Below are 14,682 nucleotides of genomic sequence, written 5' to 3' on the forward strand. Positions count from 1 at the left end.
TGGCAGGTGTGTACTGACTGCTATTTAACATGATTTTGAATGTGATTGTTTAATTCTGAACACAGCTACATCCCCAGTTATAAGAGGGTGGGCACACTTATGCAACCACATTATTTTAGTTTTTTATGTTTATTCCCCCCCCCCCAAAAAAAAAGATTTCAGTTTGTTTTTCAGTTGAGTTGTACAGTTTATAGGTCGCATTAAAGAAGGTGGAAAAAGTTCTGAAATGATTTATCATTGTCTAATTTTTTTACATCACAGAAACCTGACATTTTAGCAGGGGTGTGTAGACTTTTTATATCCACTGTAAGTGTAGACATGAAGGGGCAGGAAGTGTTATTTGTAGTATCGCAAGGAGAAAATAAAGGAAAAAAAAAAACAAAACAAATGCAGCCGCCACATCTAAGAACTGGTAAGCTGCAATATATTACATTTTGTTTTTGGGTGTAGATAGACTTGGAAGTGCTATTGTGGAGGTGGTAGATTTAAGGCTCGGACCCCTGTAGAGCATGTGACGCTTGATATGTTTTCTTGTGCCTCTTTCCTGCACCTTCACAAACAAGTCCCCATTGTCAGTCTAGGTTTGGGTTATGAATAGCCTAAGGTAATCACTCACCTTCAAATGTTATTCCTGAGACTTTTGTAGTCTTGCTTACTGGGCAGGATTCCCCCCCTTCCCCATAAATAGTTGAGATGCTTGCTGTTTTCTCAGTGTCCTCCTTTAGTCCATGACCTGCGACAACCTCCTCAGCAGCCCCATACCTCAGGGATAATCCGGGCTTCTATCCGTAACCTTACCCCACTTCTCAAAAATACAGTTCTTCCAAATGCACCCTGGGGTGTTTTGTGCACCGTTAAGGATTATAAAGAGTATGTTGCGGGTGCCAACAATCCTCCCAGCAAGTAACTCTATCAGCCTTCTCCTCATATAGAGTGACCCTTTTACTCATCCGCTGATAGCTTTTCAAGTATATCAGGGATGCTGTGGCATGTTGTTTTCTGATATGAAGACAGATCTAGGCTTAAAACTCACTTGTCTGTGGCTAGGAGACATCACAGGGCCTGTGATGGGAATTAGGTCATTCTCTAGGGGATTGTGTTTCTGGACTGGCTATTGCATACATTTACTTCTTCCAGAGATTCAATGCAGGCTGATGACAGGTACTTAATAATGGCCAAGATCATGTGTTCTGAACACTACAGGCATCTAAAATGGATGCAGTGTGTTGGATGAGATCTGCAGGCAGAGGCCAATGCATATGATATATAATAATATTATTTTATCTCTGTGTACTTTGGTAATTCCCCAAATGGTAGTTTAATAAAAGAGTGCACATATTCAGTCTGGACTGTGGAGGAGAAAGGAGCAGTGAGGGAGCACAGATGAAGGTAAGTATTAGGGGGTCAGGGGATGCTCTTTGCAGAAACACTGAAACTTTACCTTGCATGGACAAAGAACTAGTCACCAGTATTGCCCATGGTCTTCCTGCAGATGATCACTTCCCCATTACTGGCTTACCTTTTCTAGTTCTGCACAGTGCCTTTTGCACGGGCAGGGCTTTCCTCATGTCAGAGCTGCCCCCTTCCTAACTGGTGGTCTGATGACCGATTAAATATTAGTTGGACAGATCCACAGAATGAAGTGTATTGCAGGTTCTCAAGTACAGTTTTCTCTCCGGCAAGGAGAAGAGTGGGCAGTACAGTTGTGATAAAACCAATCTCTCTCCAAATCTGGTAGGACAACAGTGCTTTAGATGATCTCACACTGCAGATATACAGCTATGAAGTTCAAGACATAGGAAGGTCTAGGCACCGCGGAGTTTATTTACTAAAGCTGGAGAGTGAAAAATCTGGTGCACTTCTGCATAGAAACCAACCAGCTTCCAGGTTTTATTGCCAAAGCTTACTTGAACAAGCTGAGGTTAGAAGCTGATTGGCTACACTGCACAGCTGCACCAGATTCTGAGTGAACCAGTTATAGTGAATATCCCCCCTGTGTACTGTTATTTTTCAGGAGGAATCCAAGACAAAAAGATTTTTCAAAGTACTGCTACTTTTTGAGGACTGGTCAACCCTTCATGCAGCCTTTTCCTTTTGATGACGGTTACAGAAACTGATGCTAACTTTGAAATATTCAGTTTATGGACAACTCGGTGGGGCATAATTAGTAGACAAAAACTCTGCTCCAGTCTGTCCCCCTAGATCCCACTTTTCCTTGTTGTTGAGGGTTTAACTTCTGGGTTTAGGCAGAAAGTAAAAATGCACATATACATAACAGCACTGTTTCCCACATGGAAAAAAGACATATTTTAAAAATATTCTTCCCAAATACATTGCCATATATTTGAAATGTTACAATTTTGGCCATATTCAATATATTTCAAAATATAGTTCAATAAATATATATATGTACTGTATGTCTTTAAAAATAAAAATACAAATCTACATTTTTGGAATGCATTTACAAATATATGTAAAAATATATTTCAAAACTACTTTTTTATATGTTAAAAAAATCTTAAGAATATATTTTAAAAAACATATTTTGTGATAGAAACACATTTCAACATGCAGTGTATGTATATATGTGTATGTGTGTGTGTGTATATCTATATATTTATTGAAATATATTGAATATGGCCACAATTGTAGCATTTCAAATATATGGCAATATATTTGGGAAGAATATTTTTAAAATATATTTCTCTTCCATATGGGTTAGTCTATCCTAGACTGGATTATTTGTATATGCAGCAAATTGTAAAGGTACCAGTATGTTCAAAGGCTTGAGAAATGGAAAAGGTAAGTGCAGGTACTCAACTGACAGTGAAAAATAGCAAGCTTCTCCTTTTTTTTCCTGGTGTCAGCTAAGAATTGCAGGTATTGTGGCATGGACTGCTTCCCAGAATCCTCCAGTGTTTGCCCCATGTAGATGGGAGGGTTGGTAAATTAGGGAAGCTGCCACCACGACCAATCATTAACCATTAGATCCCTTCTATTTTACCACTTGAATAATTTTAATTAATTAACCCTTTATTTATCCTGAGTAGAATAACCTCTGCAGAGGTCTGGCACTACCCTTACTGAGTCAAACCTACAGCTCTCCAATCAGCAGGGGTTATTATTATTATTATACAAGTTTTATATAGTGCCGACAATTTACACAGCGCTTTACAACATATGATCTTGCAAGACTTTGTTTTGATTCACCTGGAATGTAGCTGCTGTACACCCCAGTCACACTGAGTGCGACTTGCCATGCAATTTGTCATGTTATGCGAGTTGCAAATCGCATGGCAAGTTGCACCCTATTATCTGTAATTAAAGCGGTCATATCGGTGCAATTCCGACTTTGTCAGAGCCGCAACAATATGTAAAGTAGTGCATGCACTACTTCATGTGCAACTTGCATAGACATCTGTGTCTTGTCAGCCATAGATGTCTTGCAAGTCGCACATCAAGTCAGATTGACATCCAACTTTGAAATCATGAGACTTCACTGGAAGTCGCATGATTTCAAAGTCTGATCGGTGTGATCAGGGTGGTAAACTGAAATATGGGTTGGGCTCTGAGCTTGCCACACATCATTTTCCATGTTTTATTATATGTTGATTTTGCTTTGTGTATCTTATTTTGACTTACTACATTTGTGTTTTCTAGTTTCTTCCTGTTGGTCATATTTTGTCTATGATTAAAAACTTATTTTATTTTCATTTTTACTTTTTTCTCATATTTACCTCTGTGATTGAAGCAATCATTTTTGTCTAAAGAAAGAAAAAGTAATGTTAAACTTTGTTACAGACACCACCAGTGAGAATGAAACACGTGATAAATTAAAAAGCAATGAGAGGAACCAGTCTAATTTATTACCAGGTAAGTGTATGCCTTGCTCAGTTGCTTTTTGTATTGGGTCATGGGACAGGTTTAAATTAAATCGCAAGCTGAACTCTTGGCATTTAACCCCCTTCCTGCCCAGGCCGATTTTCAGCTTCAGTGCTGTCGCACTTTGAATGATAATTACTCAGCCATGCCACACTGTACCCATATGAAACTGTTAAATTTTTTCGACAGATAGAGATTTCTTTTGGTGGTATTTAATCACCACTGATTGGGTTTTTTATTTTTTTGCACTATAAACAAAAAAAGAATGCAAATTTTTTGGGGAAAAGCGTGTTTTTCTTAGTTTCTGTTATAAAATTTTGCAAATGAGAAATTGTTCTTCATAAATTTTAATCAAAATTTTATACTTCTATATTTATTTGGTAAAAATAGCCCAAATCCGTGTATATTATTTGGCCTGTGTGAACATTATAGAGTCTGCAAGCCATGGTACCAATCATTGAAAATTGATCACACGTGATGTACTGACGGCCTGTCTCATTTCTTGAGGCGCTAACTTACCAGGATATATATAATATACAGTCAGGTCCATAAATATTGGGACATCGACACAATTCTAACATTTGTGGCTCTATACACCACCACAATGGATTTGAAATGAAACAAACAAGATGTGCTTTAACTGCAGACTGTCAGCATTAATTTGAGGGTATTTACATCCAAATCAGGTGAAAGGTATAGGAATTACAACAGTTTGCATATGTGCCTCCCACTTGTTAAGGGACCAAAAGTAATGGGACAATTGGCTTCTCAGCTGTTCCATGGCCAGGTGTGTGTTATTCCCTCATTATCCCAATTACAATTAGCAGATAAAAGGTCCAGAGTTCATTTCAAGCGTGCTATTTGCTTTTGGAATCTGTTGCTGTCAACTCTCAAGATGAGATCCAAAGAGCTGTCACTATCAGTGAAGCAAGCCATCATTAGGCTGAAAAAACAAAACAAACCCATTAGAGAGATAGCAAAAACATTAGGCATGGCCAAAACAACTGTTTGGAACATTCTTAAAAAGAAGGAACGCACCGGTGAGCTCAGCAACACCAAAAGACCCGGAAGACCACGGAAAACAACTGTGGTGGATGACCGAAGAATTCTTTCCCTGGTGAAGAAAACACCCTTCACAACAGTTGTCCAGATTAAGAACACTCTCCAGGAGGTAGGTGTATGTGTGTCAAAGTCAACAATCAAGAAAAGACTTCACCAGAGTGAATACAGAGGGTTCACCACAAGATGGAAACCATTGGTGAGCCTCAAAAACAGGAAGGCAAGATTGGAGTTTGCCAAACGACATCTAAAAAAGCCTTCACAGCTCTGGAACAACATCCTATGGACAGATGAGACCAAGATCAACTTGTACCAGAGTGATGGGAAGAGAAGAGTATGGAGAAGGATAGAACTGTTCATGATCCTAAGCATACAACCTCATCAGTGAAGCATGGTGGTGGTAGTGTCATGGCGTGGGCATGTATGGTTGCCAATGGAACTGGTTCTCTTGTATTTATTGATGATGTGACTGCTAACAAAAGCAGCAGGATGAATTCTGATGTGTTTCGGGCAATATTATCTGCTCATATTCAGCCAAATGCTTCAGAACTCATTGGACGCCGCTTCACAGTGCAGATGGACAATGACCCAAAGCATACTGCAAAAGCAACCAAAGAGTTTTTTAAGGAAAAGAAGTGGAGTGTTATGCAATGGCCAAGTCAATCACCTGACCTGAATCCAATTGGGCATGCATTTCACTTGCTGAAGATAAAACTGAAGGGAAAATGCCCCAAGAACAAGCAGGAACTGAAGACAGTTGCAGTAGAGGCCTGGCAGAGCATCACCAGGGATGAAACTTAGCGTCTGGTGATGTTAATGCATTCCAGACTTCAGGCTGTAATGACTGCAAAGGATTTGCAACCAAGTATTAAAAAGTGAAAGTTTGATTTATGATTATTATTCTGTCCCATTACTTTTGGTCACTTAACAAGTGGGAGGCACATATGCAAACTGTTGTAATTCCTACACCGTTCACCTGATTTGGATGTAAATACCCTCAAATTAAAGCTGACAGTCTGCAGTTAAAGCATATCTTGTTTGTTTCATTTCAAATCCATTGTGGTGGTGTATAGAGCCAAAAATGTTAGAATTGTGTCGATGTCTCAATATTTATGGACCTGACTGTATATATTTAATATATCCCAAATGACCCCTTTTTGGAAAATAGACAGTCTGAGGTATTTAGTAAGAGGCATGGCAAGTTTTTTGAAGTTGTAACTTTTTTCCACAATCCTTTGAAAAATGAAGAAATTAAATGAAATGTGTGTTTTCCACAAAAATGTCATATTAACAAGTTATTTCTCACACATGGCATAAGCATACTTGCAACTACACCCCAAAACACAATCTGCTACTTTTCCTGAGTATGGAGATACCGCACGTGTGAGACTTTTTCACAGCCTAGCCACATAGAGAGGCCCAACATCCAAGGAGAACCTTCAGACTTTATCCACTTTAAGACCAGGCCGCCTTCTGACACTTAAAGTAAATCAGTATTTTGCTAGTACTTAGAACCCCCAAACATTATATATTTTTAGCAGAGGTCCTAGAAAATAAAATGGTGGGTTTTGCTAAAATTTATCTCACACGTTATTTGCGTAGCTGTTTTTCAAATGCAATTTTAAACACTAACGCAAAAATACACTTTAATATATTTTAATGCACACAAACACAATATAATACCCAATTTTTTGGTAAAATATATAATATGGTGTTGGGCTGTGTAAACAGATACCAAACATGTCACGCTTGTGAAATGGTATTTAAGAATTACCAGTTTAGAGTTACCGAGGAGGTCTGGTGCTAGAATTACTGCTCTCGCTCTAACGTTCGCAACAATACATACGCAAACAACGGTTGCATTCGCCTTTGCACATGAGCACAAGGGGATGGGAGCGCTTTAAATTTTTATTTATTTATTGGCGAGACACTAGTACACTGACAGATGTTTTTGTGCACTTGTACACTGTGACAGATATTGATCGCCCACTGGTGGACGCCAACAGATGTTGATGTGACACTGGTATACTGTGACAGATGTTGATAGTACACTGTGACTGATGTTTTGTGCACTGGTATGGATGCTGGTGTGACACTTGGACAGGGACAGATGGTGCTTGGTGTACTGTGTGGGGATGGCTGCTATCTGTGTGTTCTCTCACAGGCTGCAGCATCCCCCCCCCCACACACACACTAAGCTCAGAGGGAAGCTCTGACACAGAGACACTTGTCTCTGTTTACACTGAGTGATAGCTGTGGTTAAACACAGCCATCACATTATCGAGAGGGACAATCACAGCGCAGGATCGTGCATGGCCCTAAGAGGTCGTTGAGCTCTGAACGGGAGAGCTCCCACCTGGCCGTTTATGTGCAGTGGTCGGGTGAGAAGCGGTTCAAGTGTCATTAACCACTTCCTGTCCAGACACTTTTACCTCCTTCCTGTCCAGGGCAATTTTCAGCTTTCAGCGCTATCACGCTTTGAATGACAATTGCGCGGTCATGCAACACTGTACCCATATGAATTTTTTACCATTTTTTTGAGACCGATAAAGCTTTTTTTTGGTGGTATTTATTCACCACTGGGATTTTTATTTTTTTTGCTATGTAAATGAAAAAGTCAAAAATTTTTTAAAAAAAGTGTTTTCTTATAAAATTTTGCAAATAAATAATCTTTCATCATAAATTTTGGCCAAAATGTATTCCGTTATCTTTTTAGTAAAAAAAAAAGCCAAATTAGTTTATAACCAAAAATTATAATTTTAATTTTTAAACATTTTTTTTTACATTTTTATTTTTTTTTATATTATTTATGTGTTTTTTTTTTTTTTACATACTGTCACCCTAGCAGTACAGTGTCACCATGGTGACACTGTACTACTTGTGGAGGGTAATGAAGATTTTTTTTTTTTTTTTACACTGATTGCTTTTATACCCATATAGGATGTAAAAGCAATCATTTCTCTTTCTCTCTGCCTGCATTCTTGCAGCCATTGAGAACTACTGAGTGAGCTGTGATTGGTCACAGCTTGTCATATGGTACAAGGCTGTTGTGAATAGCCTTGTACCATGTGATCTCTGTGATCATTCACAGATTTCCCACGTAGTAAGCAATGATGTCACAAGTGATATCTTGCTTACTACTTTGCATGTGATCACTGATTGGCCAATCAGTGATCACATGATCAGGACCTCGTACAGAGGTCCCGTCCGATGATCGGTGTTCCACTGTGTTCCAACCCACCCCTGGAATGCCGCCGTTTATAAACAGCAGGCGGACGTCAAGTGGTTAAAGTCATTTTTTTTTTTTGTTTTGGATGGAGTGCAGAGGTATTAGAAAACCTGTCAGGTTTTTATTGCTATCTGTGCCCCATTAGGGACATTCATCCTCTCTATTTGTCCTGTTTACTGTTACCATCCAAATTGAAAGTAAAAGAAAATTTTGGGTTCGCATTGGAATAAGAATAGAAGGGAAATCTTCCAGTGGGAACACTGGTTTTAGTGACTATGGTGACACATCGGGAATCTGGCTGGACAAATCCGCAGGCAAATAAGACTGTTCACTTACATGTATTCTTACCAATGAAATTTTGCATTTACTAGGGGAATTTTACGTCACGCGGCACTCCAACCTCTCTGAATGTCATGTGGTTTTTCATCTTTGTGTGGACGACAATGTGAGGAATGGGAATATAACTGCCCGGGATCCAGCCATTATGGGCCTGAGAAACATCTTAAAGGTGTGCTGCACCCATGATATTACCACCATCAACATCCCCTTGCTGCTGGTCCATGAAATGTCTGAGGTAAGAGGCCAGAGTAAAGCATGGTTGTCCATCAACACAAATGAGACTTTATTATATTCTATTATCTATGATTTGGCCTGTTCAGTGTGCTAAAAATCAAAATGGATTAAAGGATAAGTTCACTTTTACAAATAAATGATAAATACAAATGTTTTGCAGGTAGACAAATATGCATTTTATTTTTTTTTTAAGTTAGGGGTTGTTCCCGAAGTAATTCATTCCCACTATTAAATGTCCTCAGTCCTCCAGGTTGATGGATGCCCAGTGTTATTAAGATCTGGAAGACTTAGGACAATCTGTAAATGCAGAGCATCACCATGGTGCCCTGAATCCACAAACAATGATGCGGATAGCTCCTCTGACGTCATCACATCAGCACCGCTTTGTACATAGCAGAGTACTGCCCACCCTGTCTGTTACATGGCCAGCCTGAAGACATCTGACGAAGGTAAGTATTAACAAAAAAATACAGCTTGGGGGAGAAAGGGCAGTTGGAGAAGGAAGATCCAGTGGGCAGGATGGGTCAGTCTATAGGCAGAAATCACATTTTTGTATAGGCCCCAATGAAGAAGCCAGCTCCCTACTAGCTTCCAAGTACACAATTTCAGCACTGCAGTCTATAGGGAAATGTTCCTGTGACACCCTTTCACCTGGACAGGAAATGAGGGTACATCTTCCTAGTGGGAGCAATAAAAGACTTGATAGAGGTTCTAACCCTTCTACACCCAATCTAGAACTAAACATAAAAAGTTTGGGCTACTTTTGGGTTTTAATGACTGCCTTATAGAGAGTATGTCCAAATGATTGCACTAAGAGAAAGGAACAATGCACAGTTATTCTGCAGCACTACTAAGCAGGAAGTAAAGCCTGCCTATGCAATGAGAAAATCTGGCCTTATGTGTGTGTATATATGCATTACGTTAAAAGAGACTGTCACTTCGCCCACTCCGGACAAAGAAATGACAGGTTCCTTTTTTTTTAAAAAAAAATGCTGATATACACGATATACACCTGCTGTTACCTTTTTTTTTTTAGCTGCCCTGCCACTCTGCGCTCTATCAGAGTGCTTTGTATCTAATGGTTTTGAAGCCCATACAGGGTTAAAGCCAAACTCCATTCAGTCATAAAAACTAGTAGTATGTGCTCCCAGTCCAGGATAGCAAAGGTTAATTGTTCTTTAAAGCAGAGGAATACGTACACTTATGTCTCGCTGCTGCTCACTGTATGACTGGTCTTGCAAAGCTGCTCCTATGTACCAGTCATACAGCTGCCCCCTCTTTGATGTCACCATGTACAGTGTGCGACCAGCAGTCCTGCATTTAAATCTGAGGCTGTTAAGGGCCCATCTATGTTGCTTGAGCAGAGGATAGCACCGGCTGTTGATAGAGGATTGAATAAGGTCAGTATTTCTGTACTTTAAACATCCCCTAGATTAAACAAGCATTTACTCCTTGATATCAATATGGCTGATTGGAGTACAGCTTTACCGTATTTCTCCTCCTGGTAAGTGTTTTGGGCCTAGTGATTGGATGATCAAGCCTGAGCACTGCATCCTGGGAGAGGGAACACACATACTGATGAAGCAGGGAAGAGCATGCAGAAGGTGAGTGTCAGCAGGTGAGAATGGGGGTGTTTATTGCAAAAGAACCTGTCACTTAGCCTTTAAGAGACCCTGTCACCTTGTCCACTCACGGCAAAATTACCTTTTGTTAAAAAAAATAATAAATGTGTTTGATTTTGCAGGTAAAATTGTGCACTTATTTTTTTTACACTGCGGCCTGCAAAACATGGGACCCGCAATTAGTGGATTGTGGGTGCAATGTCAGGCTCCTGCAAACACTTAGTACATCTGTCTGCCCATGTCTCCCATACGTGCTGACAGTTACTGAAGTGCTGTAAGTGTCAATGAACTCAGAGATCAGTCACCAGCACCCTCAAAGGTCATTGGGAACTACATAACTGCTGCTGCAGTGGTAGACAGGATTTGCAGTTCATTCATTCACAGGCCTCTGTGAATGCATGATGTGGCTGTGTGGCAGAGCTCTGCTCAGCTGTGCTGTTTTTAAATTGTGACAGCAAGTGTGGGGAAAGGTTACCCTGACCTCTGTCACAGGGGGTGCAGGCAGGTGCTGTATAGTAACAATATACAGCATATAGTAATGTTACAAAAGATGAATTTATCCTTGATCACATTAACATGTTTATGTAAAAAAAAAACCCAATAAAACAGACTTTAGTTTCCCTTAAACAAAAGGAGCAAATTCTGTCCATCGTTCCCACATAATTTACGAGAATTGAGAACATATAATGAAGCCATAAATTTTCTTAATCATTCTGTTATTAAATGAAGGACAAGGGATATTCCCATGCGACTGGAATTTAATAAACTTTGGTTTATTGTGGTTTTATGATCCTTCCAGTCTGATTTTAATAGAGTGATAATTTTGCTCCTAATTGTTCCTTGCACTAGCTCCATCTTTGTGACTAAGCTAAGTCTGCACACCATTTGAGCAGGAAAATAAAGTTAAGCCGCAGGCTGTAATAAAGCAAATGCTAGTGTTCTAAACAACATATGGTGTTGTGCTATTTAATTTATTGCCCCTTGTTTGACCACTGACACCACAACTGGAACCGGTTTCCCTGACGAGCCAAAAAGAGGAATGAAAAAGGCAAGTGTGAAGCCAAAGTGTTCAGTATGGAAAATGTGTAGGAGGTGTTCAATGCACGTAGCAAAGGAGGAACTCCATGACCCAGACTAGGATGCCCTGATGTTCTCTCTGTTTAATGGAAGGCTTTTTTTTACTCCCTTGAAGTACTGTTTACGGTTGGCTGCCCTGATTCGGAACATCCACTCTGACCGCACACTCTCAGGAACACAGTTGCAGGAGCTGTCGTGTGAACTTTGTGACGCGCATAGATGATATTTTTGAGGTTGACCAAATCACACGTTGTTGTGAGGAGGCAATTACAATAAAGGACCTGAGAAAAGGAAAGTGGAGGCGTTGTCTGGAGCAGCCAATCACAGTTCAGTGGTTTCTTTTCCAGTTTCAGGAGGATAAATGGTAACACATGAATGGTTGCAGGGGGTGACACAGACAGTCTACCTTTCTGCAGATCTGTTTAGTGTTCAGTCACTTGCTTAGCGTTCATCTCATAAAATAGTGGATTTTTCTTTATTGAGTGCAGAAATGTTAGTATTTTGTGTGTAGTCTATATGAAAAGTGAATTTTTCATTAGGTAATGGGAAGGCCTTAAAGGAGAAGTACGGCCAAAGCTCTTTTGGCTGTACTTCTGTGGATCACAGGATTGCTGTTCGTTCTGCACTCCTGTGACCTGTTTTCATCCAACAGCGGGCTAATGTCCACTATCTGCTGATGTCACCCAGTCCATGCTGGGGAAAGATCCCGACTTTAAGTCAGGATCCACCAAGATGTCTTGACCGGCGCCTGGCTCAGTGTCTCAGGGATTTGCTGAGAGCCTGAGCCAGCGGCACCTGCCCCCTCCACAGCCCATTGCTCCAGTGAGTATGTAGAAACATCCCTACACCAGCATTCAACCTCTGCACCTAACTGATCCTTCTGCCAAGATCCTGGGAACCCTGAGGATCCCAAATCTCATGGGAAGACTCTCATGCACAGTGCTGTAGCATCTTCCTGTGATCAGTACAATCTGGGGTAAGGTAAGTATAGCTTTTTTTTTTTTTTTTTCACGGGTGTTTTGTTTTTATGCAGCAATATTGATAAGGGAAGGAGGTTCTATGTAATAAGCACACCTTGTCTTTTACTACAAGGTCATCTTTAGGGCTCATGTCAACAGGCGATGTTTTGCTGAGTTTGACATGCGTTTGCAATCCATGTCAAAGCAAGTCAGCAAAGGTTCATTGGCTTTATTTAAAGCGGAGTTCCAGTGAAACTGTAAAAAAATAAGTCCGCAGCTACAAAAACTGTAGCTGCTGGCTTTTAAAAAACAGCCACTCACCTGTCCCTTAATCCTGGGGTGTCTGCCCCACAGCCCGTTTCACCGGCCATCCTGTGTTCCTGGCGCCGGCATCTTCAGTGTGGGCACCCAGCTGTGGCAGCTTGCGCCTTTACAGCTGGATGCTCACTGCGCATGCGCGAATAGCGCTGCGCTTTCTGAATGGTCCCCATGACTTCTCACGTGTCCCAGAAGACTACGAGGAGGAAAGGGGGTAGGAAAACTTCCGCTTCCAATCGCCTAGGCAATCGCAGCGGAATTGGGATTCCGTTTCAGGTACTCGCTCCCCCCACACTCCCCAAAGGTGCCAATCCTTAATGGGGAGTGGGAGACCAGTCTTAAAAGAGGAACTTCCCCTTTTGGTTGGAGCTCCGCTTTAAGCAGTAAACATGGTAATTGATAGGCTTTGTTTGACCTTCTTTGTGTTGCACCCTGCTTGTTTAGATGCATCATTTTAACTGTAGACCAAGGAGGTCGAATGCAGCCTTTTGTTGTCAATTGCTGTGTTTGTGTTTTAATTAGCAGACCCAGCTCTTGAAAACAATGCCCAGTGACAGAAGTTCTTAAGTTGCAGTAAGGATATTCAAACATTTACATATTTCTGACAAGTAGTAAACAAGCATCCTCACTGACCTCTGTAGCTGCAGACACCATGGAGCAATTTATCCTCAATGATCAGAGCATTGGGACACTCTGAGGTTAATGTTTAAGAGATTTTCCCTTACTTCCTGTCATGTCTCCAGAATAAAGAGAATAACAGAAATCTCCCAAAAGAGGAAACAGACCGCAATAAAAACCTGACTGCTGGAGTTCTCCTTTAACTTCTCCACCAAATTGCTAAACGTTTACCTTGTCCTTAACCTTGTTCCTCTATTTTAGAGGAAGAGGTAAAAATGTTTCCCATAGCCACAAATTAAAGCCCATCTTTATCCAAAACATTTTGTTTTGCAGAGAGCAGGGAAGGGTAACAGGCTCTGTAGTGGTCGCCTACCTTTATGATACCCTAAATTGTTTTTAGTGATCTTTGGTGCCTCTGGATTTACTACGACGTACATGATAACAGTGGAGTATCATACTTTGTCTTTACCATAGGTGTACCAGCCTTCGTAGAGTTCTTGTACATGACTGCAGGAATAGATTGAATTCGTTATTAGCATAAACGTGTGGTTACCTCTCATTTGGAAGCCACTGAAAAGGACTGGAATCCAATTATTCCCCTGAAAGGCGTGGGCACACCGACTAAACTTTTCACACTGATCCCCAGTCCCTGTCCTCCCCTCATCACCCTACTGAATCCGAACTCTCCTGATCTATGTGGATGTCTGCTAAAATCTCTGTTCCCCAGCACCTTTATCTTTCTTAAATAATTAATATATTATTATTTAAAGAAATAAAAAATAAATCCCTGCCAGTAGCTGACCAATCATTATGGCTTCCACCCCCGGCATTGTTCTACTTTACCTATGTAAAATCCTCAATGTGAAGGAGAAACCATCCTTATTAATAATGGCTCGCAGAGTTTTGCATGAACTTGGTCACCTCCACCCATGAAAAGTGTGAGACCAGAGTGGGGCAAAAGCTATAAAAGTCTCCTTTTTAGGATGGCGGTTGTTATCGTTATATCCAAAACACAGGGCTGAAACCACTGTCAGAGACGCCTACTCCGGTGTTGACAGCGTGAAGTGGAAGCATGTGTCCCGTGTAGGCAGATAAATTATGACGATAGGCACGCTTTTATGAAAAAAGTACTGCTTTTTCATTTCTGGCTCTTGTGGCACGGAAGTCTTGTATCATATCGCTTTACAAATATCATGGCTGCTGGGCACTGATTGTCAGACGATTTCCTTGAACCAGTTTAACCCCTTCATCACCAGGGGACATTGATACCTTGATGGCCAGAATGAATTTAGTAGGGATGATTTCCTTTGGTTAACACAATAACGCTATGACTAATTTGCCGACA

General features: G+C 40.7%; 1 protein-coding gene across 2 annotated transcripts in view; it reads left to right on the forward strand.

The window, feature by feature from the left end:
* FERRY3 (FERRY endosomal RAB5 effector complex subunit 3) overlaps nucleotides 1-14,682 on the forward strand; it is a 69,386-nt gene that overhangs the window by 40,382 nt on the left and 14,322 nt on the right. For both annotated transcript variants that reach the window (XM_089679479.1, XM_089679478.1), the window contains exons 10-11: nucleotides 3,802-3,873; nucleotides 8,542-8,744. In XM_089679479.1, coding sequence (XP_089535605.1) covers nucleotides 3,802-3,873; nucleotides 8,542-8,744 — 275 coding nt within the window. The remainder of the gene's footprint in view (nucleotides 1-3,801; nucleotides 3,874-8,541; nucleotides 8,745-14,682) is intronic.

Source organism: Staurois parvus, unplaced genomic scaffold, assembly GCF_062004578.1.
Source record: "Staurois parvus isolate SC_StPar_1 unplaced genomic scaffold, SC_StPar_1.0 ptg000225l, whole genome shotgun sequence".
Lineage (NCBI taxonomy): Eukaryota > Metazoa > Chordata > Amphibia > Anura > Ranidae > Staurois > Staurois parvus.